General features: G+C 56.6%; 1 protein-coding gene across 4 annotated transcripts in view; it reads right to left on the bottom strand.

Annotated features, from left to right (window-relative positions):
• The window catches only part of LOC107512373 (protein cordon-bleu), an 87,796-nt gene extending 71,024 nt beyond the window's left edge, over positions 1-16,772 (bottom strand). The window contains exon 1 of one of the 4 annotated variants that reach the window (XM_036230511.1): positions 16,590-16,772. In XM_036230511.1, coding sequence (XP_036086404.1) covers positions 16,590-16,630 — 41 coding nt within the window. In that variant the 5' untranslated portion in view covers positions 16,631-16,772. The remainder of the gene's footprint in view (positions 1-16,589) is intronic. The other 3 variants (XM_036230510.1, XM_036230512.1, XM_036230513.1) reach the window with 3 other exon arrangements.
• Positions 16,773-27,350: the final 10,578 nt, after the last annotated feature.

Here is a 27,350-nt window from a genome sequence, read left to right as displayed (position 1 = left end):
GTGGGGCCTCTCGGCCGGCCGGCCGCGAACACCGGTGAGGCCGGCACAGGGCAGGCGCTTCGCCGGAGCCGGCGCCTGGTCCGCCACCGTGGATTCCCACGCTGGGAAGTCTGGCCCCCAAGCCGGGTACAACGCCCCAAGTCCGCCCATGCCAGCCGGCTGCCCTCTGCGGCCCTTCCACTGACCCTCATCCGGAGCGAGGGCCGTCATTCTGCTCCTTAGCCCAGAGGACTCTGAATTCCAGATCTTGCTTCGCCAGCCACCCAAGGGCACACTGTCAGACACTGAGCCTGCGGCCGACCTCTGCCGCCTCCGGCTGTGCGACTCACTCTCGCTGAGCCACAGATAACGTGAAGCTAAGTGGACCTGTCCTGCTTCGTGAGACTCTGTGGCTTATGCAGTCTCAACACTGGCCGAAAGGATTTGCAAAGTGCCCTTAAGTGTTAATTCTTCTTCTCTGCACTGCTGACCAAGTCACACCACCTCGAAGCCTAAAATCACCTTTTTCCTCCTTGTTCTGCATGGGCAGCTGGTCACCAGTCCATCAATTTACCTCTGACACGTGTCTGAAATTCCCCCTCTTCCCATGCCGGCCGACGGCCTGATCCCAGGGGCTCAGACCGCTCCATTTCCCTGGGCCCTGCGGCGGCCTCCTGGTTCTTGTCTCCCACCCCAGCCCTGCCTCCCCGCTTCCCAAAGCGCTGGTGGGCCTCGTCGCTGGCTCCTCCTCCCCCTGCGGCAGGAGGGGCTGCTCAAGCCGATCTGGCCACGTGTTCACTCCCTTGGCCTCCCTTCCCGGAGAACCAGCTCTCTTGTTATCCGAGAACACGCTGTGCTTTGCACACCTCTGCGCCTTGCTCCTGCCCTCCCCGCATGCAGAAGACCCGGTCACACGTCTGCTACCTGGGTCCCTCCCAGGCACGGCCCAGGCTCACACCCTCCAATGCTCCCTGAACAGCCCTCTGGCTCCATGCCCAGCTCCGTCTACCTTTCCACATTCCACACATAGTAGGTGCGCTAACATTTATCGATTAAAGTGTCAACTGGTCTACAGCCACGCCACCCTGAACAAGCCCGATCCCTGACCCCGTCTGATCTCGGAAGCTGCACTGGGTCGGGCCTGGTTAGTACTTGGATGGGAGATCGCTAGGAAGACCAGGTGCTGTAGGTGTAAAAAATAACAAATAAGGGATTATAAGATGACAAGGTCCTTGCAATCTGTGAGATCAGCCAAGGGTTGCCACGCCTGAAAAAAAGTGTCAACTGATGATTATTGCCACCAATTCAACCACGAACAAAAATCCCAATCCAATTCGGGCTGCGGTGAAGACGGAAACTTTATTCAGTGCGAGGAGCTCGCGTGTAATCCAGCACCACTGCGGGACAGCTCCACAGTGCTGCAGCTCAATTACGAAACAGCACGGCCTGGACCTGGCGCTCTGCTCCGCTCCATGGCAGGCGGACACAGGGGACGTTTTAGCTCCTACAGGGAAACACGGCCTCCCGTCTTGGGGAAAAGGGCGCTCTCCAAGGCTCTGGATAAGTCTCCGCCCCTGGTCCCTGATTGGTCCATCCTCATGCAAATGAGGACTCCTCACAGTTTGATGGGTCCAAAAAAGCACTCTCTTGATTGGTCAGAACTGAGTCTCTCTGATTGGCGATGTTAATGAGGATACAGTTGTGCAGCTCTGATTGGATGGGGAAAGCCTTAGTCCTATTGGTTGAGATACAATTCCAGGAAGTCCTTTATAAGGGCTGGCTCAGGGCAGAAACACAGTGCAGGGGGGCAGTTCAGAGCCGGCTCCTTGGTGGAGTGTGACCTGCTGTCAGGCCCCTCTACAGAAATGGACGCTGGGCTCTGATGTTAAATTCGAGCCCCATCCTCCACCAGGAGCCCTTCCTGGTGGCCATCTTCTTCCTTGGGGTCGATGGAAGTGAACGTTTCCAGCAAGCCACAGAATGTCAGTGGGCAGCAGTGACCAGAACAAACCCATGCAAGTGGTTAATTACCTCCTAGTGCCAGGAAAAACAAGGCCTCCTCTGAGGACCCGGACCTTGTCCTACTTTCAGGGATGAGAACCAGGGAAGTCAGCGGTTCCCTCTCTGCCCGATTGTCAGAAACACGAGGACGGGGCCGGTGCCCGCCGCCGCACTGGACTGTCTGCGCACCAGGGCCTCCCCCCGCCTCTGCCCTTCCCCGGCTTTGGTTTTGTTGACTGGCCTGTGTCCAGGCCCAACACCGAGGCCTCGGGGAACAGGCGGGATGCACAGGGGGACACAGAGGACGGGCAGTGCTGCCACAGGAAGGGCCGGGAGACGAAGCGTCCACGCGAGCGGCGGCGACTCAGGCTGGTCACATCTGCGAGTCGAGGCGGAGAGGCAGTCCTTGTGTCAGGGCCAAATGCGTCCGTGAGCAAGCAATCACATGTGCAGGCGCTCTCGTGGGTCACCGCAGGACAGGACAGTCGCCTTGCCTGTCGTACCAGTTACGTGCTATCGGTCGCCAGCGGGACCAAGTGCCACGCACGCATCTAATCGATCATACTCTGATTGCTCATGGTTGGGGGGCTTGGGTCCTGAAGCGACAGGCAACGCAGCCGGCCAGGCTGGGCCAGCGGAGGCTCCTTCCCAGAGGGATTGCATGAAACCCGAGACGCCACAACCCCACAACTCCGGGCGTGGGAGCAACACAGGAAGGAAGTGCAGAGACGCTCGCAGTGGCCGGAACCCACGGGAGGTTAGGCGGAGGGAAGCAGCTGAGGCCGCACGCCGACCGGCTGTCCTCACGGCCGTTTCAGCTAAGAATCACTTTTGCAGATGCACAGAGTGACCTCGACGACAATCGGGGGAATTTAAGTGTGGACAGGGAAGTCAATGCTATTATGAAGTTATCGGTTTTGTCGGGCAGGACCATGAGATGATGGCATGAGAGGCAGGGCTTGTCAGCTAGTGCGGCACACGGGAGGATTTGCAAACGGAAGGACGGTAGGTGGGCTTTTCCCATAAAATAATCAAGCAAAAAAAAAAAAAAAGTCGAAAATTTAAAGGCTCCATGATGGGCACATGGCGGTCCCTGCACTAAGCTCCCCATTTTTGTGTCCTTTGAAATTTTCCATTACATTTTTCTAGCAAGAGAAATAGTCCGTTTTTATCATTTCAAGTCCAAACGTAATTAACTGAATCTTGGAATCAATGACTGTTGGTTATTGAATGTAGGGAAGTCTCCTCAAAAGTGATCTATTCCAAAATTATCTTTTTTCTATTTTTTATGGTAAGTACTATTTAAAAATAAATGATGATAAGGTGAAAAATAAAATGCTGAATCAGAATCTAGGAAAGGATAATCTGGCCAACGCCCCAGCTTCCTGTGGCTTGCTCGAGGCCAGCCCTTTACACTTCACGCAGGCCCAGAGCAAGGAGGACCAGGACTGCACAGGGCCCCCACAGGGCCCCAGGCCCGGGCGCACCCTCACTTACAGGAACGAGGCACCCCACAACGAGCCTCTCTACCTGGGTTCAGACAGAGTTCAGATAATTACCGAATAGAAGAAATGAGCCACTAAACGTATTAGATGCCCCAGCAAAACAAACCAACAAGAAAACAAAAACAGTACAAATTTATATTCAAAATTCAATAAACCGCACACACTAGATTGGTGAAGACCAAGCAGCTGTGATTCCGCCCACTGCTGGTGGGATGTCTGGAGCACGGGCTCCGAGAGCCGCTGCTTAGGCGTTAACCGCAGCACCACGCGCCTCTGCTGCTCCACCCCTGGGTGCTTCCCCAGGAGATAGGGGGTCTGTGTCCACACCAAGACCAAAGTGCATGTTCACGGGAGAGTCATCCGTAATGGGCAAAGCCTGGAAATGGCCCACACGCCCCGGAGAACGGACAGGCAAACTGCCGAAGGGAAACCAAGGAATGGAGACTCCCGTCAGGGGGAGGGGGGGCCCCGGGAACACCGGAACCGGAGCATCGAAATCGCGCCGCTGAGCGAAGGGGCCAGGCAGAAAGAGTGTGCGCTACACGATGCCACCTTCAGTAGCTTCTAGAAAATGGTAACTAAAATAGCGGCAGAGGGCAGGTCGATGGCTGTCCAGACACAGACGGAGGGAGAGACGGGGAGCGAAGGGGCCCGAAGCAGCTTCTGGCCGCGAAACCGAAGTCCTGGATCGCGACCACGCTGACGGGTTCAGGCCACCCTTCCTTCAACTATTGTACACAAACGTGCCTCAATCTGTAGCTGCAAAATTCAGCTCACCGCCTCGATCGCACAGAGGAAAAAGAATAAATTCCTAAAAAGAAGCCCGATGTCCGAACGCTAACGAGGACAGCATGAGTGTGACAATTCGTCACCGAGAGCAGCGGAACCTGCCGGCCACAGGGCCGGCCGCGCACACAGCTCCGCGGGCGCAGCGGAACCTGCCGGCCACAGGGCCGGCCGCACACACAGCTCCGCGGGCGCAGCGGAACCTGCCGGCCACAGGGCCGGCCGCGCACACAGCTCCGCGGGCGCTGGCCGCACACACAGCTCCGCGGGCGCTGGCCGCGCCTGCCCCGGTCCGCTCCCGCCCCTCAGTCCTCGCGTCGTCTAAATAACGAAGCGACGTTTTACTCCGTGTTTGGCCTCACGAGCCCCGGTGTGTCCGCACACTGCCGTATCTCCTTGCACGTGGTCTGTGCTCAGTGCACGTAGAATTAGAAGCTGCACGTGTATCCCTCGTTCGTTATCAAAATTGTTTCTTTTTAAAAGAAAAAAAATGCTGCCCAAATTAAACGGAACCAAAGAGATGACCCCTGAGCGCGGCCATTCAGGCAGTCCCGGACGCCGGCCCGCCCCGCCCCGCCATCACCCACGGGGACGTCTGTGCAGGGTCAGGCCCCACCCTGCAAAGCAAACATGACATCTGATGACAACCAGGCAGTGACAACACTCGCCCGGGAGCCATCAGATCTCACGCTTCCGCAACCACAAGTGCCGCTGGCCTCGTGCGGGTCTGCCCGCCTGGACGCGTCCCAGAGCGGCCGCCCGAGCAGGGCCCGGCTGGACGACTCATCTCGACCTTCTCGTTCACGTTTCTGAAAGGCGTCCGATGCCCACAGCCTCGCGGCGCTGTGCACCTTTCCTCCCTCTGCCCTCTCCTCTTCGATCATCAGGGGGACCGACCGACGCCCACGGAGAAGCCTCCGGGTGTCTGTTTACGGGAGCTAATCCGGGCGTGATATTTACGGCTCCTCCGCCCAGCGTCTCCAGGCCTCTGGAAGGAGTCATTTAAGACCTGCCGCAGCAGAACCATTTTCTGAGAAGGCCTTTCATAAAAATAAACCGGGCTTATCTCCGCCCCGCCCTGCCAGGACTAATTGCGCCTTCTTTTCTGGGTGTTCCCCGGGCACTTTGCACACATCTCTGTGACAGCTTTGCTCATAATTGCTTGTTTAGACATCTGTCCTTGCTTGTATATTGTGTGCTCTGTCAGGTCAGGGATAAATTACCCACACCCAAGATGTCAGCACATGGGCAGATTTTAATTAACTCTTAGTTTAAAAAAAAAAAAAATCCTAGCTAATTAAATGAATACATTTCAAAATGGTCCTCTGCCAATAAAACTGGATCTCACTTTTAAACACCCAAAATGTAGAGGGAAATGTGACAAAAACTTACACAGAAACGATCATACGTATATGATTTTAATTCAGAGTGGGTCCTAAAACGTTCATGGAAGGTGTTTGAGTAAATGAGGGCGAATGAAACAGTAAGCTTGGCTTGACTTTGTTCTTTTTTTTTTTTTTTTTTTTAATTTTTACCAGAGCATTATTGTATATAAGGTAAATGTTTCATCTCTTTTTTGATCAATTTGTGTTTTCAGACAACCAACCATGCAGGGGAATGGGGAGATAAATGATCCCACACGTGCCTTCCAGAGCAGCTTCTGCTGCTGACCGTTTCCAGGCGGCGGGGCCTGAGCCAGCGGCTCAGTACAGCAGGAAGGCTCGTGTGCAAACGGGGCCTGACCGTCTTTTCCCAAAGCAGTTTGCTTAAACCACATGAGGTACATTAAAACGTGTACAGAAAGGCCTCTGAAGAGGACATCGTAAGAGGGACAATCACGCCCTGCGTGTGCAGTCCCTTCAGACTAAATGCAACTCCTAGACTGGCCCCCTGGAGAGCTGAACAATATCTTTATTCATACAGTTCATGCAACTGACTGGGTGAATGAACAAATGATCTTTAGCCAGGACTGGACATCGGAGCTGCTGAGGGCTCCTTCCAACCTCCCTGGCTGAGCCCCACCCCAGGCTGGCTCAGAACCCCCCACTCCCACTCCAAGGAGAGGCTGGGGCACATCTGTAGCAAAAGCCCCCCAGGAGGAGGACACAAGTAAGCAGAAAGCTGTCCTATCTGTGTCCACGAATTGGAAGAATTAATATTGTTACAATCTCTGCCCTTCTCAAAACCACCTACAGGTTCAAGGCAATCCCTAACAAAATTCCAATGGCATTTTTGACAGAAATAGAACAAATAATTCTAAAATTCATATGAAACTCCCCCTGCCCCCCCCCCCAAAAAAACCGTTGTAACTATGTGAGGTATGAATGTTAACTAAACTTATTCTGGAAACCATTCTGTAATATGTTCACATACGAAATCGTCACATTGTACACCTAAAACTGATACAGTTGTTGTTGTATGTCAATGATATCTCAATCAAAAAAAGTAACATCTGACATTCTCAATCTGTTGACCTCCCATCCTATAGCCATAGGGGCACACGGAGTTGGGTTAAAGGGATGACTAACCTAGAAACGAAATTGTCTTCCCCAAAGAACTTCAAATATATCTTCGTTCTTGTACTAGCTCATGCATGATAGCAAACCCAGATACTTGTGTTATATGCAGTGAGACTCTGGATGTAAGAACATTGATTGTAGAATTACACACTGACGATACGTTTCACGGAAGGAAAAAGGAAGCCCCGGGCGACTCTGCCACACACGCCCGGTCACCAGCCTCCAGGACAGAGCGGACCCTGATGTTGCTCAGACTGAGCGTCCAGGCTGAGTGACCCTGACATTTACAGTCACACGGGGCAGTCTAGTGAGTCGGGTGGGCATTATCAGTAAGTACGCCAGGGCAAGGCTGGCGCGGGCACGAACTGAGGTACGCGGTCACCTTTCTGTCCCGAGATTGCTTTTTTAAATGTCAAGCTAAGTTGTAATCATTTTCGATAATCGTTATGTAAAGGACAATGCATCCTTGAGGAAAGACAGCCGCCAGTGCAGCCGTGACCCACGAAAAGGCGCCGTCAGGAAGCTGCGGACCAGGGCCACCCGCAGGGAATTCGGTCACGAGCGTCTCTTCCCAGGCCCTTCCCCGGGGCTTTTGACCCTCCACTGGTGGTTTCGGAGAAGACGATCGCTTCGGAGAAGGCGGCCAGGCCCGCGTTGCCCGGCTGCAGAACAAGGGTACGCAACGTCTCGCACTGGTCCCCCCAGAAGGAAGCGCCTCACTGCTGCCCCTTGAGTATGGGCTGGACGTGGCGAGGTGCTTCTCGCAAACGCAGTGCGACGTAGGTGACAGTGTGCGACTCCTGAGGCTCGGCCCTTGAAGGCGCCGCGACGCCCCCTGCACCCCAGGAAGCCGACGCCACATGCGGAGGACACCCACAGAGGCACGTGGCGAGGTCCCCGTGGCAAGGAACTGACGCCCTCCGGGCAGCACTGGGCCCCGGGACACTGCGGACACAGGCCCCGCCTCTCGGCCCCCCAACCCGGCCCCCTGGCCTCGACCTCAGACTCGAAGCTCGTTATTAAAGCACAGAGGGCCAGCCTCCCCGGCCAGGGTCCCCTGACGCTTCACACTGAGCACGACCCGTGGCGAGTGAGCCAGAGCAGTGTGTGCTCGGCAGGCCTGGCACATATCCTGGTGCCACCGCCTGGGTAACAGGGGACGCTGGCCGAGGCCTGCGGGCTCCTGGACACAGTGGCTAATCACCTCCTCATGCAAAGCGCTGCGCAAGGGACAAGCCGGGCGGCCGGCCCACAGAAGACCCCGAGGCCACCACCCCCACGATGCCTGCACCGGCTCAAGCGCCCAGGCGCTCCTGCTGCTCACACTGCCTAGAACCCTCCGCGCACCCCAGAGTCAGGCCGGAACCCCCGCCGGGCCCCGGGGACCTGTCCCCAAATATCTGAGGAGCACCCAGCGGGTGAGAGGCCGAGCTGGGGCGTGTGGCTGCGGGGTTCAGACCTGGGTTCGCCGGTCACCTAGCTGACCGCGGTCGCACGGACTCGCCCTCCGTGTCTCGGGTCCTTGTTAATCGGGAGGAGTGACAGTGCCCTGTCCTGGACGGCCGTGAGGCTTCCGCTGGCACGCAGGCACCCAGCACCAGCTGTCGTGGGCGCTGGGCGCCTGTCCTCACCGGGGGCTGGGTCAACATCCGGGACAAAAGGGCAGCTGGGCGACGCTAACTAGTTCGTCAGCCGGGACCAGGGTGGACGCCTCGCTGGGGAAGGAGAGACAGCTGGGTTCCACCCGCCGCGTTTCGTCACGAGTGCGTCCACGACAGCTGGGCTTGGTCCCCTCCTGCCGCACCCCACATGTGTCTTCCAAACAATAAGGTCCCAACTAAGGGCCACCAGGGGTATGCGTCCAGAAAGGCAGTGACACGGTGACAGCCACGGGGGGGACTTCGCGAGTCTCCCATGCACGTGGCCGCGTCTTCGGAAAAATCCGGCTGAGAAACGCAGACGGCGCGGGGACAGCGGAGTGACCCCGTCTGCGTCCACGCGGGGACCAGACGGCGCCCGCAGCACACGGGACTGGAAACTGTCCTGGGCTTCCGCTTTGCGCGACAGAGTGACTACAGGACGAGGGGCCGACTTCAGAGTCCTGTGACTGTCCCTCCCATAAACTGGAGAGAGAGATTACTGCCACCCAGCTCAGAGGGCCGCTGGGGCCCGCACCCCCAGGGCAGGGCAATCTCGTTTCCTCCTGCTGGAAAAATGTACAACCGAAGATTCGTCATTCCCAAAATGTGAATCACTACGGCAACTTATAAGAAAATACTGATGACCAGTAAGGAACAATGTCAAGTAACGTCATTCCCAGTTTAAATCAGTCCAGTTTCCAAATAAGCTTTCATTACTTTTCTCGAGGTTGTAAAATTCACAGATGACCTCGTCCCCGCGCGCTGTCAAGGGCGGGCCGGCGCGCTCACACCAGCGCATGCGCCCGGGGCCTGCGGCGCGGGACACGCTCGGCCTCGGCACCCCGGGGACGCGTTTTGACTCTCGCTGGGGGATTCGGCTCATGAGCGTCCGCGACCCACTCTCCCCACGAACTGTCATCATGTAAAACGTGGTTCAGACACGGAGTAGGAGGGAGAAGCCTTCAGCTCTACCCAGCGCCAGTTCCGCGTGATAATTATAGCGCGCGCCACGGCGGGCGGGCGGGGGCGTCTTGGCAGGACTGTCTCGGTGGCAAACGCTGAGACTCGGGCCCACAGACCCCGTCCCTTTCCAACCCAACGGCTTCCTGATTGGACATTAGTGGGTTTAGCCATTAACAGGGCTCCAGCCACCAGCGCTATAGTTAGTCTCAAAAATTAGCCACGTGAACACAAATCCACACCTTTGCTGTATGATCACTTCCCACCCAAGCTATTTCTAAATCCAGCTCCCAAACCATCGGGTTTGAAAAAGCTGCCAGGATCTGATGTCAGAATCCCTTGCTTTGCCAAGCGCTGGAAGTCAGCTCCTACTGCACCCTCAACCCCACACGCGCACGTGCGCACACGCACATGCACACGGCGCGGTCACCCGCGCACGCTCACACGCACGGCCCCCTTGCCCGTCCAGTCCCTCGCCTCCCCGACTCCAGGCTGCCATCCCAGCGTTGCATTGCCGAAGCTGCTTGCAGGTGGGCGGAGCGTCAGCACCCCCCCCCCCCGCATTCCCCTTCTGCTCTGGCTCGCTGGGCCGCACGGAGCCGGGACGCCGCGGCCCTCTGCGCGCGCAGCCCCGAGCCTGGGGGCCCCGGGCCCCGGGCCGCAGAAGGGGCCGGCCGGGCGGTCCTCTCCACCCGCCTTCCAGGCTGGGGCCGTCCTCAAGCAGGAGTGGGCATGGCGTCGGGGGAAAGTATGGGCGCCCCATCTGCCCTGGGGCCCTCCCGGGCGGAGGGTGGGGCAGGGGGCGCCTCCGCCTTCTCCACGCTCGGGACCCACGCACGGGGACAGCGCTGCCAGTTGCCACGGCCACACTGTGGAACGAGGCACCATTTTCCGAGAGCAGCGGGCAGGACCAACGGAGGACGTGTTTGCCAGCAGAGCCCACGATCCAGCCGCGGCACCGGTTCCGAAGAAGCCGGGGTCTCCCAGGCCCCGGAGGGAGGGGCGCGGTCACCTGCCAGCCTGCCCTCCCCGACCCTAAGCTGCCTGCTCCCTGCGCCCCAGCGGCTGCGACTGGCGAGGACCCGGAGGCCAGCGCCCTGGACCGCGGCTGCTGGGAACGCAAAACGGCGCCACCCCCTCGGGAAACAGGATGGATTAAACCCGAACGCGGGGCCCCCCTCCGACCCCGCCGCCCCGCTCCGGGAAGCTGTGGGGAGCAGGGGCAGGGAGTCTCCACGCAGGCTGGCAGCCGGCAGCCGGGAGCAGAAGCGTCCACACCAGGTGAGCGGACCGCAAAACGAGACAAGGGATGATTGTCCGGCCTTAAAGAGGAAGGAAGTTCTGGCCCCGGCTGCCACACGGTGAACCTCGAGGGCGCTGCGCTAAGAGAGGTGAGCCACGCGCAGCAGCGCGGGTACCGCGCGAGCCCGCTTCTTCGGTATTTCCAGAGGCAGAAGGCAGCAAGGTGGGGGCGGGGGCGGGGGGGGGGGGCGGTGAGCTTCAGTCTGGGAAAACGCCAAGAGGTCCTGGGCATGGCGCTGATGGCTGCACGGCAGCGCGAACGTGGTTAACGTCGCTGAACCGAGCAGACGGCAGACGCTGTATCACCCATGGTTTATTACAGGGGAAAGAAAAGATCTCTCAGGTGTATATACAGCTTGTGCTCCCAACCCGAAAAGCAAAGGTCCTGTCGCCTCCTCCGTCCCCCTCTTCCCTCCCCCCGGGCCTGGCAGAGCCACAATGCGATGCAGGAAGAGAAAGCCCCCACCCCCCCCCCACCTCCCCCACCCCCCCCCCCCCCCCCCCGCCGCGGCAGGCCCCCTGTGGTCTGGTACCTTATCTAAGTCACCGTGGCTTCAGTAAAGAGATACCGAACACGGGGCACCTTACCAACCATAGAAAATTGCCCAGGAGGTGAAGTCTAAGGCCACGGTGCCAGCACGGTCTGGCGAGGGCCCTCTGCCCAGTCACGGCCTGCTGGCTGTGTCCTCCCGCAGCAGGTGGGCCCAGGGGCCTCTCTGGGGTGTCAGGTACCCAGATGAGAAGGGAAGAGATCGATGGAGCAGGACTCCTGACGGCCTGGCTCGTCTCTGTGTGGGTGCGTGCGTGTGTCCGTGTATGCGTGCGTGTGTCTCTGTGTGTGCCTGTGTGTGTATGTGTGTCTGTGCGTGCGTGCATGCGTGTGCGTGTGTGTCTCTGTGTCTCTGTGTGTGCGTATGTGTGTCTGTGTCTGTGCGTACATGCGTGTGCGTGTGTGCGCGTGCGTGTGTGTTCTGAAAAGGGACGGCGACTCCCCTGCCGAGTCTGAAGCTCTCCGTGTGTCTTGACAAGGCATCGCTCGGTGGAGGTGGCGGTGAGATCTGTGAACGTGTTTGTGCAAAGTGTCTGTGGTCTGGGAATCTGTGAAATGAAACTAAATAAAATACGTCTTCACGGCTGCTTAGAAAGCTTTCATCCTCTTTCCTTTTTTGACAGAATGCTTCTGGCTGTGGAATGTCCCCTGCAGGGACCAGGCCTGCAGAAGACAGCTGAGCACGAGGGCAGGCGGCAGCGGGCAGACCCCCGAGGCCTGGGAGCCGGCTCCCCAGGGGCCTGGCCCCCTCGGCCAGGCGGGAGGAGGCGCAGACGCGGCTGCAGGCCCCTTGCCATTGTGTCACACCGGAGGCCGGAGCAAAGCTAGTCTGGCATCAGTACTCTTAGGCCTTGAACATAATTACCATCGCTGGCTTTGCAAAAAGCAAATAAAACCATCAAAGCATACGTGAGAGAAAAGTTTGCTACAGGGAGAGACAGGTGCAAAATAAAGAAAGAGGGAAACGTGAAGGAAAAACGACTGGACGCGACCCTGCCATGGACCCAGGCGCCGGAAGGCAGCAAGAGCCCGGAGCGGGAAACACTCGCATGCCAGGGGACCGCGAGAGGGGCTGGGGGCGGGGCTAGAGGGTACGGTTCCCGTAAATAAACGAGGATCGGAGAAGAGCGAAGAGGCATGTTATCAGTATGGCGGCACGTGTATCAGCAAGAAAACGTGAAACATTTTAAGTAGCGAAAAGGTACAAAGACGAAGACACAGAAAGGCTTCGTGTGTGTCGACTGTGCGTTCCGCGAGAGCGCGACGTACCTGACGATGCACGACTGACATTAACCAGCCCGCCGAGCCGCGGAGCCCACGGAGCCCGCCAGGAGTGAGCGGACCCGTGGGAACGCCAGCCCCGCCTGGGCGCTCTCACTCCCCCGGGCCGACTCGGACGCCAGCGTTCCTGTGCGTTAGCTTTGCACGTTTTCGATCCAGACGCTGCTTGGGCAGCGAATCATTTCGCTCGCTTTTAAAACTTCCGATCGACTGCAAAGTTGGATTTAATGATAAATTTAATAGCAAAGCACAAAAGGCCTAGGAACCCAAACTATTTATTATGGGTACAGATCCACCTGTAATCTTGTTTTCTTAACAGTCATGGAAGCACTTGGGTGCCCGCAAATGATGACTTCACTTCCCAGAGCCCCAATTAAAGAGGCCCCTGGACCCGGACCTGCATGTGGGGGGCTGCACCCCACCTGGGCACTGGGGACCGGGGCGGGTGGGCTGCAGGTGCGTCCCAGAAGGCGGGAGAGGCCCAACGCCGTATAAGTTTAATCACACCTTAGGTTCATGGTCCTGTACAAGCACAACCACAGAGAAAGACAAAAGCACTAATATTATTTGATATTGTAACATGCGAATGTTCATCTCCTCTCATTTACTAAGAAAAGTTACAAAATTCCTACTTGCCTCGTTATGTCAAACAGTACACATGACTTTAACATTCTTAGATCAATTGCCAACATAAAGAACAGCGGTTAGGTAATGTTAACCAATGTTACCCTGATAAATTTAATAGAAAAAAAAAAGGAAAAGAAAAATAAAGAGTAGTTCAGGAGTAACGTCTTTAAAAAATAGAGCTCAGATCAAATGGGAAAAGCTTAACGTAACAAATAACTGTACATGCTATCCTTCTAAAAATGCAAACACATTCTCTACCGTGTGAGCCGAAAGCCTAAGGAGAAAGGCTAGAAACCTAAATGTCCTATGACTGTGTACACTTGGTAACGTCCCACTGATACCCAGCTGCGGTGGGGGCTGCATGGGAAGCTGGTGCCGCCCGCATGCCCCTCCCCCCGCGGGGGGGGGGGGGTGGGCGCAGGCCTCGGACACGCGACGCCTCGCTGGCTGTCCACAGGGCTAGGGCAGCTCCGCCATCCACTTCGACCAATTTTAAAAGAACAATTATCCCTTGTTCTAATAACCTGATTCAATAAATCCAGAGATACGAACACCAGCTATGTCCACGTGAAGCTCACACTTTGATGAACGTGACTGGCAAAGGTTCCCTGATCTTGACATAAGCACAATGCTTGAACGTAGCCATTGAGAGAAGGTGTCAGATCTTTCGACATTTCATGTCACGGCAGAATATCCCATTCTACAGAAATATGTGTTTCCTCCATAAGAAAAAAAAAAAAATCTAACCGCATTCCTGCCAAACGCCAAACATTCTGTCTCTTATTTATATAGATCCGCTGTGAAATTTAGCCCCACGTTCCATGACTGACCACTGGTATGAATCTCACAAGTAAATAAACTGAAAGTAAATAGATAATCTTACATGGACTTAAATCTATTGTAAAACTTTACCAAAAGGTAATTTCCCCTGACCTGTATTCTAAAATATTCTGTTAATTATTGCACTTCAACTGGCTCTAAAATTCCTTGAAGTCACATGGGGTCTGACTTGTTAGTTTCTTTCTGCGTATGTCCTTCCTAAAAGAACACTTTTCCCAGGCAGTTAAATTAGTTATGTCATTGTTTTAACGAAATTACTACTCAAAACATATCATTTCGATCCGACTAAAAATGCACGCTTGTGTTCTCAGCCAAGATAACTAATAACCACCTATTAATAATTTAGTCGGACACCCGATCCGTGAATTCACGTCCACTGACCACTGGCCTGTGTGCCTGCCGGAGTGCTCGTAGGCCTGATTTTATACCGTGAATCCTCTCTAACTCATCGCCCCCGGCCAGCTGTCCGCCCGCTAGTGCGGTCGACAGGTTCATGGCGCCATCGTTCACTATCATGCGGGAGAACTGACCTCTGACTGCGAGTCTGATTTGATAGCCATCACCACAGCCCCTGAGAGGCCACGTTCACTCCCCAGAGAGCAGGACAAGCTGTGCCTGGTTCTCCGGCCGCGGAGGAAACAGGCATTGCCCGAAGGGACTCCAACTGCTGCCAGCAAGGGACCAGAGCCAGAAGCGTCATACCCACACCGCCCTTCCTGGTAGGCGAGCGAGACACCTAAATTATGTAGGAGACGCCAACCGGCCAAGGCCACGTCTCTCCTCAGATTTTAACACGCAAACGCGCATCGCTAAGCATGCCGTTCTTGTCTGGAAAACAGAAGCACATCGATATTTTCCCGATGTCTCTCCCCTAAACATTCTAAAACAAATGACCCTGGATAAAATCACCGGGACTCCTAAAAGCCACGTGTCTAAGTTTCTTGGTCAAGGACGTTTAAACAAGCAGAGGGGATGCTCTGCTCGGGGTGAGAGTGAGGGAAAACGAGTCGAATGCACCAGCAATAACGATTTCGCGTGTCGTCACCGTGTCATAGCCGAAGTCCTTGGCTCCCGGGGGGTACGGTCGTGAAGGCTGCCGGAGCTCAGAAAGGCAGGTGAATGCCGGGCCTGCAGTCCCCTCTCACCCACGCGGCACGGGCGGGACAGGGGGGCTCGGAGTCAGGGTCACCGTCCCGCTTCTCTAACCGGAGTCCTGTAAAGGGTTTTGCTAATATTCCAGGCGCAGTTCTGCTGGCCTCTTGGACATTCTCTCCTCTGTGTCCATTTACAAGGCCACGGTGACCAAACAGTTAGTCTCCTTCCACAGGCTCACTGAACAGGCGACCCAAGCTGCCGACTTAAAGGCAATTCTGTGTCCATTTCCCTACGCCTTGATGGGTGGATGCCCCCGAACAGGAAAGGGGATCCCCCCTCGCTCCCCTGGGGGGGTGTGCTCCCAGGGAATCACATAACCCCCCCCCCGAAGTGCAAAACAAAACAGCCCTTGTCACAGCCACTGACCCGCTGCCCTGCCTCGCTTTTTCCTGGCATTAAAGGGAAAGTTTGAAACAATAAACGAAAAGCAGCCAGTCTGAGAGCCGCTTGCGGACTCGGGCTGCGGAGCGCCTAGGGGCGCCAGGCGGAGTGAGTCACTGGAGAAAGCCAGCAAAGAGAAGAGATTAGCTGTCCCGGAGCGGCGCCCGGTTCAAGACCAGCTGCTACAGCGGACAGCGGCCCGTGGGGAGGGAGCAGGTGCGGCCGCCCGCCGCCACCATTCCATTTGCGGGACTCATGGCACCAGCGCTCCAGGCCGGCGACAGAGCCGGGCCCAGGGCTGCGCCTCGGCCACGCGGCCTGCTTGGGTCGCGCGGCTCAAACTCGGCCTCCATGTCCGGGTAACTCGCAGGGCTTTTTCTCGAGTACGAGGGATGTCACTCTTTCTGCGAGTAAACTGTGAGTGTGACATGTGACCCGCGCCAGCCAGGTGTAGGGGCATTAACGCACCGGCGAGGAGCCGCAGGGGTGGGCCGAAGCCCCGGCGTCAGGTCCGAGGCCCGATCCCACCGCGCGCCCTGCCCATGGCCCCGGGACCCCAGAAAGAAAGCCGGGGAGGGACAGCAGTTGTCAGGAGAACCTCCAGGGCGGTGCCCTCTGCAGGGCCCCGAGGCCGCGGGACCTCCCCTCGTCCCTGCGGCGCGCGCCCCGGCAGCGGGCCCCGGACTGCAACGCCCGCAGCGGGCTCGCAGGGACCGGCGGCTCGGGGGCCGGGCCTCTGCCGCCACCGGGGCGAGCGCTCCAGGGCCCGAGGGGCCCCGGGGCTCAGTGCGGGATCGGCCCGCGGGGACTCCGAAAACGACGCGGGCGCGCGCACACGGACGCGCGCGCGCCAAGTGCCTCGGCCTCGGCCTGACACTGTCACCTGGGCAACGACCCGGGCGCACAAAGTACACAACCCCTTTCCCCCTCCGGGCGCCCGCCAGAGAGGGGCGCCCTGCTCCCCGCAGCCCGCGCCCCGCGCCCTCCTGGCGCCCGAGGCCCCGCTCCCCGGCGCCCCGCGCCCTCCGAGCGCCCGCGCCGCCCTCCCGCCGCCCGGCCTTACCCGGTGGGGGGCTTGGCCGCCGAGGCGCGCGGCGCGTCCATGCAGCCTGCGGGCCGGGCCGGGTCAGGCGCTCGCCGCCGCCCTCATCCACTTTTTCCGCGCTGACCCATCGTCCGCCCACGCGGCCGGCGGAGGACAGCGCGGGCCGAGAGGACGGAAGGAGGGGGCCGGGCCGGGCCGCGCGGGGAGGGGCGGGCGCGGGGCGGGGGCGCCCGGGGCCAGGTGCGCCGCGCCCCCGCCGCCGGCCCCGCCGCGCCCGCCCCGGCGCCGCCCCCGCCTCCCCGCGCGCCGCGCCGCCCCGCCCGGGCGGCTCCCGGGTCCTGCTCCCGGGGCCGCACTGCGCCCCGGCGCGGCCGCTCGGCGGGGAGGACCCGCGGGAGGGGAGACACCTGGCAGCCGCGAGCCCCGCGGAGCGCGAGGCGGGCGGACGCGCGGGAGGACGGAGCTGGGAGGCGGCGCGCAGCCCGCGGTCGCTCTCGGCCCCGGGACCCGACAGAGCCTTCGCCCAGGCGACAGAGGTCCAGCGCGGCGCGCCTCGAAGCGCGTCCCCGCCCGGCAGCACCTGGGGACCCGTTAGAAAAGCAGCCCCCGCCCCCGCGCCGGCCCGGGGACTCGCAGGCGGCGGGGCGGGACGCGCGCCAGTCGGCCAGCCGGTCTGCCCCGCGCTGCGGCCGCACAGCCCCGCCGAGGCGTCCCGCGTCGCCCGCGGGCGGAAATGCCGGCCCGGGAGCCCCCGCCGGGGCGCGGAGCGGGTCACCGAGGGCCCTGGCCTGCCCCCACCGCACCCTCGCACTCCTGACCCGCCCAGCGCCCCGAAGCGGCGCGGGTTTGTGCGAAAGTCCGAGCTACCGAAATGACAATTTCCTGTGGCTCCAACGACCGGGAATAAAAGGCCGATAAGCGAGAGGGAGCGGGGCCCGCAGTGTCGTCCGCGTGGGAGGAGGTGCCCGCGTGGGGCCCAGAGCTTAGAGCGGTACCTGCCCGAGCAGTCCCTGCTGGTCCCCAGCGTGCTCATTAAGGAAGCAGGGAGACCAGTGTAGACGCTGAGCGCCCAGCGCCCTGGCCACAGCATCCCAGGCCTTGGGCACTAAGGCGCGAGCCCCGCCCCACGCACGCGGTCCCTACCTGCAAGGTGGCCTGGTGCTCACGGCCTCACAGCTCAGGCTCCGGCCCGCCCCTCTCCCAGCGCGCTGCTCCCTGAGGCCGCGGCCTGGGGTGCTGTCCGCCTCCGTCCCCATGTGCCTCCCCATGTGCCTCGCACACCCTGCCGGGCCCTGCGTGGCCGCTGCCCCAAGGCCGGGCGGGAAAGCACAGCCTGTCGCCGACCCCCCCTCGTCCTGCTGTATTGTCCTGCTGAGCATTGGTCACTATGTGTGTGTATTTACATGAAATTAAATTTTGTTTATATTTAAGGACTGCTTATGTTTGTTTCCATTTATAAACAAATAAACATGGGTGTATACATCACTTATCAATGTAACATAAATGTGTCGATACCTATCAGATTCAGCATACATTCTGTCCAGGTGCTTGTCGCCCATCTCCTGGAGCCTGTGGTCTCGGGGAGCCCTGGGCCCTTGTCCGTTTTACTCATCGGTGAACAGGCAGCATCTGGACAGTAGCCGGTAGGGTGCAGTGGGCGCCCCTAACGCACGCTGGGCAGGTGACCTTCACAGCCGCTTCTGCCCGCCTCCAGGTTCTGGTGTCAGGGTGCACCCCGGCGCCTCAGGGGTGCCTCCTTGCTGTGGACACCGTGCGCCCAGGGACAGCCTGGCAGGGGCCAGAGCCCAGAAGTGGCCCAGGGCTTGTGGCCTAGACCCCAGGAGGAAGTCCAGCTCATAGGTCACGTGTAACGCAAGGGCATCTTTGTGTAAATGCTCCTACATTGCCAATTCCAGGCTCCCACCACACAGGGCAGGACTCAGGGCTGGGGCAGCCCCCGCACCCCACGGCAGCACGTGGCCTAGGCCCCAGGCCTTTGCCCCCTTCATCCACAGAGCGCCCTGGAGCATCTGCCCTGTGTCCCAGGGCGTCATGCCTGGGGGCCTTGTGCCAGCTCTCGGTGGCTGGCCCTGCCTATGACTCTGATCTCTCATGCTGTCAGCTCAACCAAGGAGCAGGAGCTGTCGCTGATGCTGAAAAGCAGAGGGTGAGGCCACTTCAGGGACATTCCGTCCTCGCTCTGACCCCATGTGCCTCTTTGGCTCCTACCTGTCCTGCAGGCCGACCTGTGGCAGCAACAGCCCTGAGTTCACCCCTCTTTTGCAGGGAGGTGGGGAGCCCAGGACACCCAGAGTCACTCCAGCTGCCCAGGACTGGACGAAAACGCCAGGAAGAGTGGGCATCGAAGACACCGAGCTCACAGCGGTGCTTCCTAACTTACAACATGTGCCAGACACTTCTGGGGACCCCGTGGAAATGCAGTGTGTGCGAGACAGGCCCTGGAGTCTGCCCTCTGACCAGCTCGCCGCCCCACTCTGAGTAATGCGTTCAGGGTCCGAGCGGCCAGCTTCCGGCCTGGTCCTGCTCTGGCCCGCGGCGCTCCCGAGACGCGGCTCCTCTCCCGCTAAGCTTCCTCCTCTGTAAACAGGACCCTCATTCACTGCCGCCCTCGGAGGCGACGCCTTCGGCCTTTCACCACTGAGCATGCTAGCTGTGGGCGTGTGGTACGCGCCCTTCATTAGACTGAGGCGTGTTCTTTCTCTACACAAGTTGCCGCGTTTTGAACCACGAACGGGTGTCGCATTTTGTCAGCCGTGTTTTCTGCATCTATCGACACGACCGTGTGGTTTTTCTATTTCCACGATCGTGTGCGCTGAGCCACCCTTCCATCCCGAGGAGGAGTCGCGTCGATCACGGGGTCCGATCTTTTCCACACGGTCTGGCCTTGGCCTTGCCAGAGTTCCGCTGGGAATTTTCGCATCTTTATTCGTCAGGGACACGGACCTGCAGCTGCCTTTCCTGGTAGTACCCTCCTCTGGCTTTGGTATCGAGGTTTTTCCTCCTCTTCCTTTTTTTTTTTTTTTTTTTTTTTAAGAATTGGAGAAAAATGGAAAGCAATTCTTTAAATGTTCGGTAGAATTCACCAGTGAAGCCGTCTGGTCCCGGGCTTTCCTCTGTTGAGAAATTTTCGATTACTGATTCGGTCTTCTTATCCATGATTGATTTGCTCAGATCTTTCATTTCTTCATGATTCAGTCTTAGTAGTTTGTATATTCATAGAAATTATTCATTTCTTCTAGGTTGTTCGGTTTATTGGTGTATGGTTAGTCATTCATAGTAGTCTATTGTGATCCTTTGTATTTCTGAGGTACCAGTTGCAATGTCTCCTCTTTCATTAATAATTGTATTTATTTGAGCCCTTTCTTCTTTTTCTGGTTTAGTCTAGGTAAAGATTTGTCAATTTTGTTTATCATTTCAAAGAATTGATTCTTAGTTTAGTTAATTTTTTCTATTGTTTTTCTATTATCACTTTCATTTCTTTGTCTTCTAATCTGTATTATTTCTCTTTATTCTGCTAAATTTGGGTTTAGTTTGGCAATTTAATTGGCGATTGTTTACACACGAACAGACATGACGGCGCGTCCAGCACATCCGAGAGCGGCGGCTCGCTCGCTGCCCGCGGAAGAGCCGCTCGGTGGCTGAGGGAGGGGCAGCTGCAGGAAGCGTGGGCGCCCCCGCCCGCCTGGGGATCGCCTTGTGCGCTTCTCCCGTGTGCCCAGCGGAATCACAGCTTCTTCCTCGCCGACGAAAGGCTGTCAGACCAGCGAATGCCACAGGGCCACTGTGTTCGGGTCTGCAATCTCATTTTTTCCTTTTATTTTACTCCCTGAAAGAAAAACGAAGACGAGAAGAGGGTTCTCAGCACAGGCGCCAAGGCAAACAGGCTGAAACCGCGCACCGTGTTCCCTCCCACACCCGCAGGTTAAAAATTCACCCGAACAAACAGATCTCACCTGCAGGAACCTCCGGAATGTTTGCTCCTGTACATCTCACTCTCTGTTTTCCGATTAACCACTTGACCATCACGTGTTTCTTTGGCAGTAAGTCGACTTTCTCCATCTTGAGGCCCCACCTCTGTTGGAGTATCTAAGATCCCACGGGTAGACAGAGGTGGGAGGTCAGACCCCCTCGGCATAAGCTGCAGAGGGAGCCGGTGCCCACGGTGCATGACGGGTGCCGCCCACTTGAGTAGGCACGGGCTGCACAGCCCAGGGGTGCCGCGCCCCGAGAGCCAGTCTGACTCCTGCGAGGGCACTTGGTCAGGACGCTGGTGTCTGCTCTAGGGACCTTCAGGGCCTCCTCGAACCAGCACCAGCCACCAGGGCTTGGGGCACCAGGCGGGTCCCTGGATTCCAGAGCAGAGTGCTCGCCGCGGCTCCTCTCCATCCCGGGGAGACAACGCCCGGAAGCCACGCGGAGCGCACCTGCTCTCACCGTGGTCACCCCGCCCGCTTGTCCCACGTTTGCGTAACTAATGAGAGCGCCCAGTGCCCCCGAGGAGGATGAGGGGGACGTGATTCTGAGCAGCTCTGAGTGAGGGAGGGACAGGGCCGTGGGGGCCCCTGGTCCGGCGGGCCGCGCCTCGAGCGGCGACAACGGCCCCAGGCTCCACGGAGGAGGAGGGGGGGGCCCGACGCGCCGCGTGCCCTGGCAGTGTTTCCTCCTGGTCCGTGAGAAGCAGCGACGGGCTCCTGGGAGGGACCCTTCCCGCCTCCTGTCCTTCGTCCCTTAGCTGTCCCCAGAGACCCTCAGGGCCAGCAGCATGACGTCCAGCGGAAAACGAACATGCCAGACCTTCTGTTCAAACACCAGGGGGGAAACGCAGGTACGGGTACTAAAACATAAAGCTTTTTTCTTTTCTTTTGACGGTGATGTCGCCCTCAACCTGTCACTTCCTGCCGACTGTAAGTCTAGGTGGGGAAAATCTAAAAACGTCGGCTCGCTGGCGTCGGAACGTGGGGGATGCTCACGCGCACGCGGGCTCGCGCGGCGGCGCGGCTCGTGGTCCGAAGCTGGCACGCGTGTGCAGATTTTGGTCGTGCGGGAGCAGGGGGACCGCGCACAGAGCGGCCGTCCGTGCCACACGCACACGCTGCCCACGGCGACTGAGTGGGGCAGAACGGCGGGTTCTCCCACGCTTCTCTTCCCTTCTGGGCCAAGACGCCTGGCTGAGGCCTACCTCGCCCACCAAGTGTAACCAGAGAAAGCTGCAGAAAAGAGGGAAAACTCACGACTTCTCCGCGCGCCAGGGGAGTGCGGGGTCCCGTGGGTCAGCCCGGTCCCTGGCGGAGAACTCGCGCACCTGTGCGCATCCGTGCGGCTGTGCGCGCATGCGCGCGCTTGTGTGTCGCCCTGCGCCGTACCATCCTCTCTCCACAGTTTTGAGAGATGCTAAGGAAAGATCCCAGGGCGATGCCCTGGCTTCTAGAACCTGGAGGAACAGGAAGAACACTGCTCGGTGGAGAAATAGCCTCTCTAGGCTGTGAGCAGCTAAGAACGAGGCGGAGTATCCGCGGACGCCCCTGGCCTTGCTGATGGCGAGGTGACTGGTCTCAGAACCACGACCAAAACACGCACGCAGAGCTGGCGCGGTCAGGTGTTCGCGGTCTCAGACCACACGCTTAGAGAGTAACCTTGCTTATTCCGTTTCCATCTATGGAAAAGAGAACAAATAACTGGGAAAATTCTAAATGGCCAAGTAGAGACTGGCGGGCTCCAGGCGCCTGGCCACCGGCTGCATCGCCCTTTCTCGGCCCTGCGGCTTTAAAGAGTAGAAGGCTAAGCGCCGTCCGCCCCCAGTTTGAGACTTTAAACTCCACTCCCTATTCTGTTTTTTTTTTTTTTTTCTGTTCACTCGGCAGTTCTGGTTGATTAGAATAAAGAGAGGGTGATGACGTGACAGTCAGGGAAGAACCCAGAGGCCGTTCGCATGAGCCGTGGAACCTGACAGACCTGCTTAACGCCTTGGAGGCAGCCAGGGAGGTGTCTCCCCTGCCTAGAGCTGGGTGGGAAAGGACCAGGCAGGTTCTCGCCTTCAGACTGCTCCAGGCCCTTGCGATTTCTTATCTAGATGATGGTGCCGGACCCCAGTCCCCGGTTCTCACCGCCTCAGGACGATGTGACCAGACACCAGTCCCACTGCCCCGCCTGGAGTCACCAGCCCACATTGCTCTCCCTCACGACCCTTCAATGGCTTCCATCACCCAAAAGACAGCAACTCTGAACGCTGCATGTAACGCGTAGGCCCCGTCGGACACCTGGCCTCCGTTTCGCCCTCCTGCTTTTCAGTGGGACTCGGGGTGCCAAGCGGGTGATCCCGCTGGCTCGGTCACTCAGGGTTCGCTTTATTTGGGTCACGGTAGCTAGAATTTTGCAGGGAATCCTCTCCAATTTTTACATGTTGGAATTTAAAGCACTGTGTTGACTCTCCCAAACATAGCTGCCGGGCAAAGACAGACAGACAGACGCCAGCATGCAACCCGGGAGGGAAGCGTGGGGACCAAGATTTCCTACTTTGGAGTTTATCATTCTTCTAAATCACAAGTCAAAGAGCGCGATCTCCCCCAAGGACAGCAGGACGCAGTTCTTTCCCAGTGGACACCAGATATTTATCAGGACGAAAAGTCTCCCGGATCATAAGAGAAATGTCAACACACATGACAATGTTCAAGTTTTAGAAAGTACATTTTCTGAGCAAAATAGAAGTAAATTAGAAATCAGTGACAAACCCAACAAAGATAAATACTGTATGACTTCACTTAATGTGGAATCTAAAATAAAACAACAAAACAAGTGAATCAACGAAACGAAACAGAAACAAACTCGGAGACACAGAGGCCAAGCTGATGTCCGCCTGAGGGGAAGGTGGGGGCGGGGGCAGAAAAGGAGGAGGCAGTTGATAGCACACACTGCCAGCTGCGAAGGAAGTCCCAGGCCGTAAGCTGCAGAGTCGATGCTATCGAGGTAACTAGCGGGGTGTCAGGGGCAGCTGGACATCCCAGGGGGAACCGCTTTGGAAGGAATTTAAAGTCGAATCACTATGTTGCACACCTGAAACTAATATAATAGTGTATGACGACTATAATTAAAAATAAATTTAAAAGAGAACAAATACGCTTTCCACCCCAAAATCGGTAACAAAACGACTGGCAGCGAACTTCGCCTCACTGAGAACTAACCCCACAGAACGCGTGTTCTTTTCACGCACATATGGAATATTATCAAAATAAAGCTGGGTCAAGAAGCGTCTGTTGACAAATTTTAGATAATTGAACTCATGGACAATATGTTCTCTGAACCAGGAAGAAGTAAGCTAGGAATAATTTTGAGAAAAGAGAAGAATCCCTAACTTCTCCTGCGGATAACGAAGAGTGTATCTGACATCTTTTTATTGGTTCCCGGTTCCTGGCACCTTGAAACCTCCTGATTGGATCGCCTTCTGTTTTTCAGAGTGAGTCACCCTTTGACTATATCTGAGTGTATGCTAGTGAGGTGACTCATGGTTGGCCATGTCAAAGGAACTGAGCCTGTGAAGAGAGGATTAAAACCCTTGGCCTCATCCCCAGGCCCCTAGGGTAGGGACTGAGTTCTCTCCTGTGGCCTATGGTCTAATTCATCATGACTGTATAATGAAACCTTGATTAAAAACTCTGAACACAAGTCTCAGGGGAGCTTCCTGGTTGGTGAATATATTTATACACCTAGAGGGTAGCTACACCTGCCTCCAGGGGGACAGAAATGCCTGCATTTGGGTTTTTTCCAGTCTTGCCTCTTGCACTTTTTCATCAGGCAGTAATTGTAGGGGGGAGGGGTGGAGAGAGAGAGAGAGAGAGAGAGAGAGAGAGAGAGAGAGAGAGAGAAGGGGGAAGGAAGGGAGGGAGGAAACAATGACACAGTTAATACCTGGAAAATCCAAAATTTTGAAAAGCAAATGCCACATGTCTAAATAAGCCAAAAAAAAAAAAAAAAAGTCAAATGGAAATTGGAAAATATTTTTAATTGAAGAGAATGAAGACATATTGCATAGATTCCGGGGGATGCTGTTTAATCAGGACAATATGTAGCAGTAAAGACCTGTGTTAGAAAATAAACAGGGTCTCAAAATAATGACCTCAGTTTTAAAAAACCAGAAAAAAGAAAATGAATTTAAGCACAAACTAAGCAGATGAAACAATAGAGAGCAAAACAGAAATTAGTGAAATAGAATGTAGACAAAACTTTAGAGAAAAATCAATGAAACCAGATGCTGGTTCTTTGAGATCAATGAAATCGGCAAATGGGGAAAAAAAGAGAAAAGGTACAAAAAGTTGGTGACGTCAGGAATGAGAGTGGTCATGTCACTTTAGATTCAACAGATATTAAGAGATTAAAAAAGTTAACACTATGAACAACATTATTTTAATAGAACTGGCAACTTAGATAATGTGGACACATTTCACAAAAGACACAAATTGCCAGAGTTACATTCAGAAAATAACAGCCTAAAACTCTCAATATCTACTAAAGACGTTCAATTTGCAGCTAAAAACTGTGGCTAAAAATTGTAGCTGGAAACCTTCCCACAAAGAACATTTCGGGTCCGGATGGTTTCACTGGTGAGCTCCACAAAACATTTCAGGAAGAAATAGTTCCAACTCTCCAGCACGGCCTCTGGAAGGCTGCGGAGGGGGCAGCATGACCCTGACCCCAGAACCAACGACGACAGCGCAAGGGAACCCACAAACGAAGGGACAGCCGCGGCCGGCGCCCCTCAGGAACAAATTAAATTCCGTAATTCGTAAAAAATATATGCGATGCGATCAGACATAGTGACCAAAGAGATAAATTTATTCTAGGCATAAAAAGTTGGTTTGATTTTTTTTTTAAAATCAATGTATTTCACTGTTAATGAAATAAAATAAGACATATGATCATCTGAATATACACACCAAAAAAGCATATAATAAAATTAAAACATCCATTCCAGATTTAGAAAAACACTCAGCAAATCAGGAATAGAAGTGACTGTCAACTTGACAGGGGCATCTGCAAAATGCCTACAACGCAGGTAATGTCGCACTTCATGGTGAAGGGTGAACTCTTTCCCCAGCATTATGAACGAGGCAGGTACATCTGCTCCAACGACCTCTTAACAACAGTGTCCTGGATAGCCTAGCCAAGCCACTAAAGTAGTAAAGAGGGGGAAAAAAATATCCAGATTAAAGTGAAAAATGAAAATCAAAATCCCCGTTAGTCACTAGAACCATGCATGATGCCAATTAAAACCACGATGACATGCCATCCTACGCCTATTGGAAAAGCAGCAATTACGGGGACAGAGCGTACTGAGTTCCGGCGTGGATGCGGGGGGGGGGGGGCGGGGAGTGGGGCTCGCGGCCTCTTCTCGTGGGGATGTGGATGGCGCAGCAAGGAAGACAGTTCAGAAGCCGCTTAGAAGTGAAACATACAGTTACCACGTAACCAGCCACCCCACGCCTAGGTGTTTACCCCGGAGAGATCGAAGCACATGCCCACACCAAGACTTGGACGCTAATGTTCAAAGCTGCCCTGTTTGTGACAGCCCCGAACTGGAAATAACCTAAATGCACAAATGGGGGGCGGGGGATTATAGCCTATCCACACGATGGGATGCTCCTTATCGAGAAGGATGAATTTACCGTCTACATATACAAGTTATTTACTGGATCTAGATCTGGGGCAGACACAGCGAGCCTCCAGCGTGTAAATGAGAGTAAGGGTGGAGGGACGGCCTCAGGCTGTGGTGGGATGCCTCCTGGTTCGCGAATCCTGATATGTTGACAAATAAGAATCAAGTTCAGGGACGTTGGTGCTCACGGATGAGGTCACTCAGCAGCCTGGGTTCCAGAGCCCGCGTCGACTGGCTCAGGTCCAGCTCTCAGAGGGTCTGATCCAGGCAACCCATGAGTCTGCTCCCTGGCACCCTGCCCAGATGGGGCTCTGCCTCATCTCATGCCTGTGTGCCCCTGTTCCCAGAAGGACGATGGCACTCTGGGCTGCCACCCTTGACCTCGTGGGAGCACGCTGCCAGTTGTGTCTCCGGAATGAGGGTGAGAGTTGGCAGGGTCAGCGCGCATGTCCCCAGAGGAAACGCTTTTCAGGTTTTCCTTGTACAGGATTGTGTGACACTGGCCTTTGTCTGCTCTCACAAGGGTGCTCTGCAGTGAGTAAGGGGCTGAACGGCCCCTTCAGGGTCCCCCACAGGGCATGGCCTTGCCACAGGCCCACTGCCCCACCCGGCCCTCCCCAGGGCACTTCATTTTCTTCTTTCCTCAAAGGCTTGATGAGGGCAGCTCTGCCAGCCCAGGGCCCAGAGGGGAGGCAGCCTTACACACCCCCTTAGAGGCCCTGTGTCCCTGGCTGCGAGGGTGGGGGCGGGGATGGGTCCAACAGGCCTGTACGGAGATGGTGAAGAGCTCGGCGGCAGTCAGGTCTAGACACCCCAGAATTAAGGCTGCAAGCTGCAGGGACACAGGAACAAACACTGAGATCTCGGGGGGGTTGCTGGGGGGGGCAGAGGAAGCATTTCAAAGAGAAGAGACATAGAGGGCTTCGGGCTGCGGCGACGAGGTGTCTGCTCTCTGTAGGGGCCGTGGCTGCCTGTAAGGACTCGGGCCCTGCCCTGGGGAGGGTTCACCCGAAGTGGCTCCCGAGAGTAGGAGCTAAGAAACCGAAAGGGAGCACAGCCTCGGGGGCACCAGGCTGGGGCACCGGGCTGAAGCCCCATCCACATCCCAGGCG

This window comes from Rousettus aegyptiacus, unplaced genomic scaffold (genome assembly GCF_014176215.1).
Source record: "Rousettus aegyptiacus isolate mRouAeg1 unplaced genomic scaffold, mRouAeg1.p scaffold_m13_p_13, whole genome shotgun sequence".
Classification (NCBI taxonomy): domain Eukaryota; kingdom Metazoa; phylum Chordata; class Mammalia; order Chiroptera; family Pteropodidae; genus Rousettus; species Rousettus aegyptiacus.
Note: the sequence above shows the minus strand (reverse complement) of the source record. Positions and strands in the feature narration are given on the sequence as shown.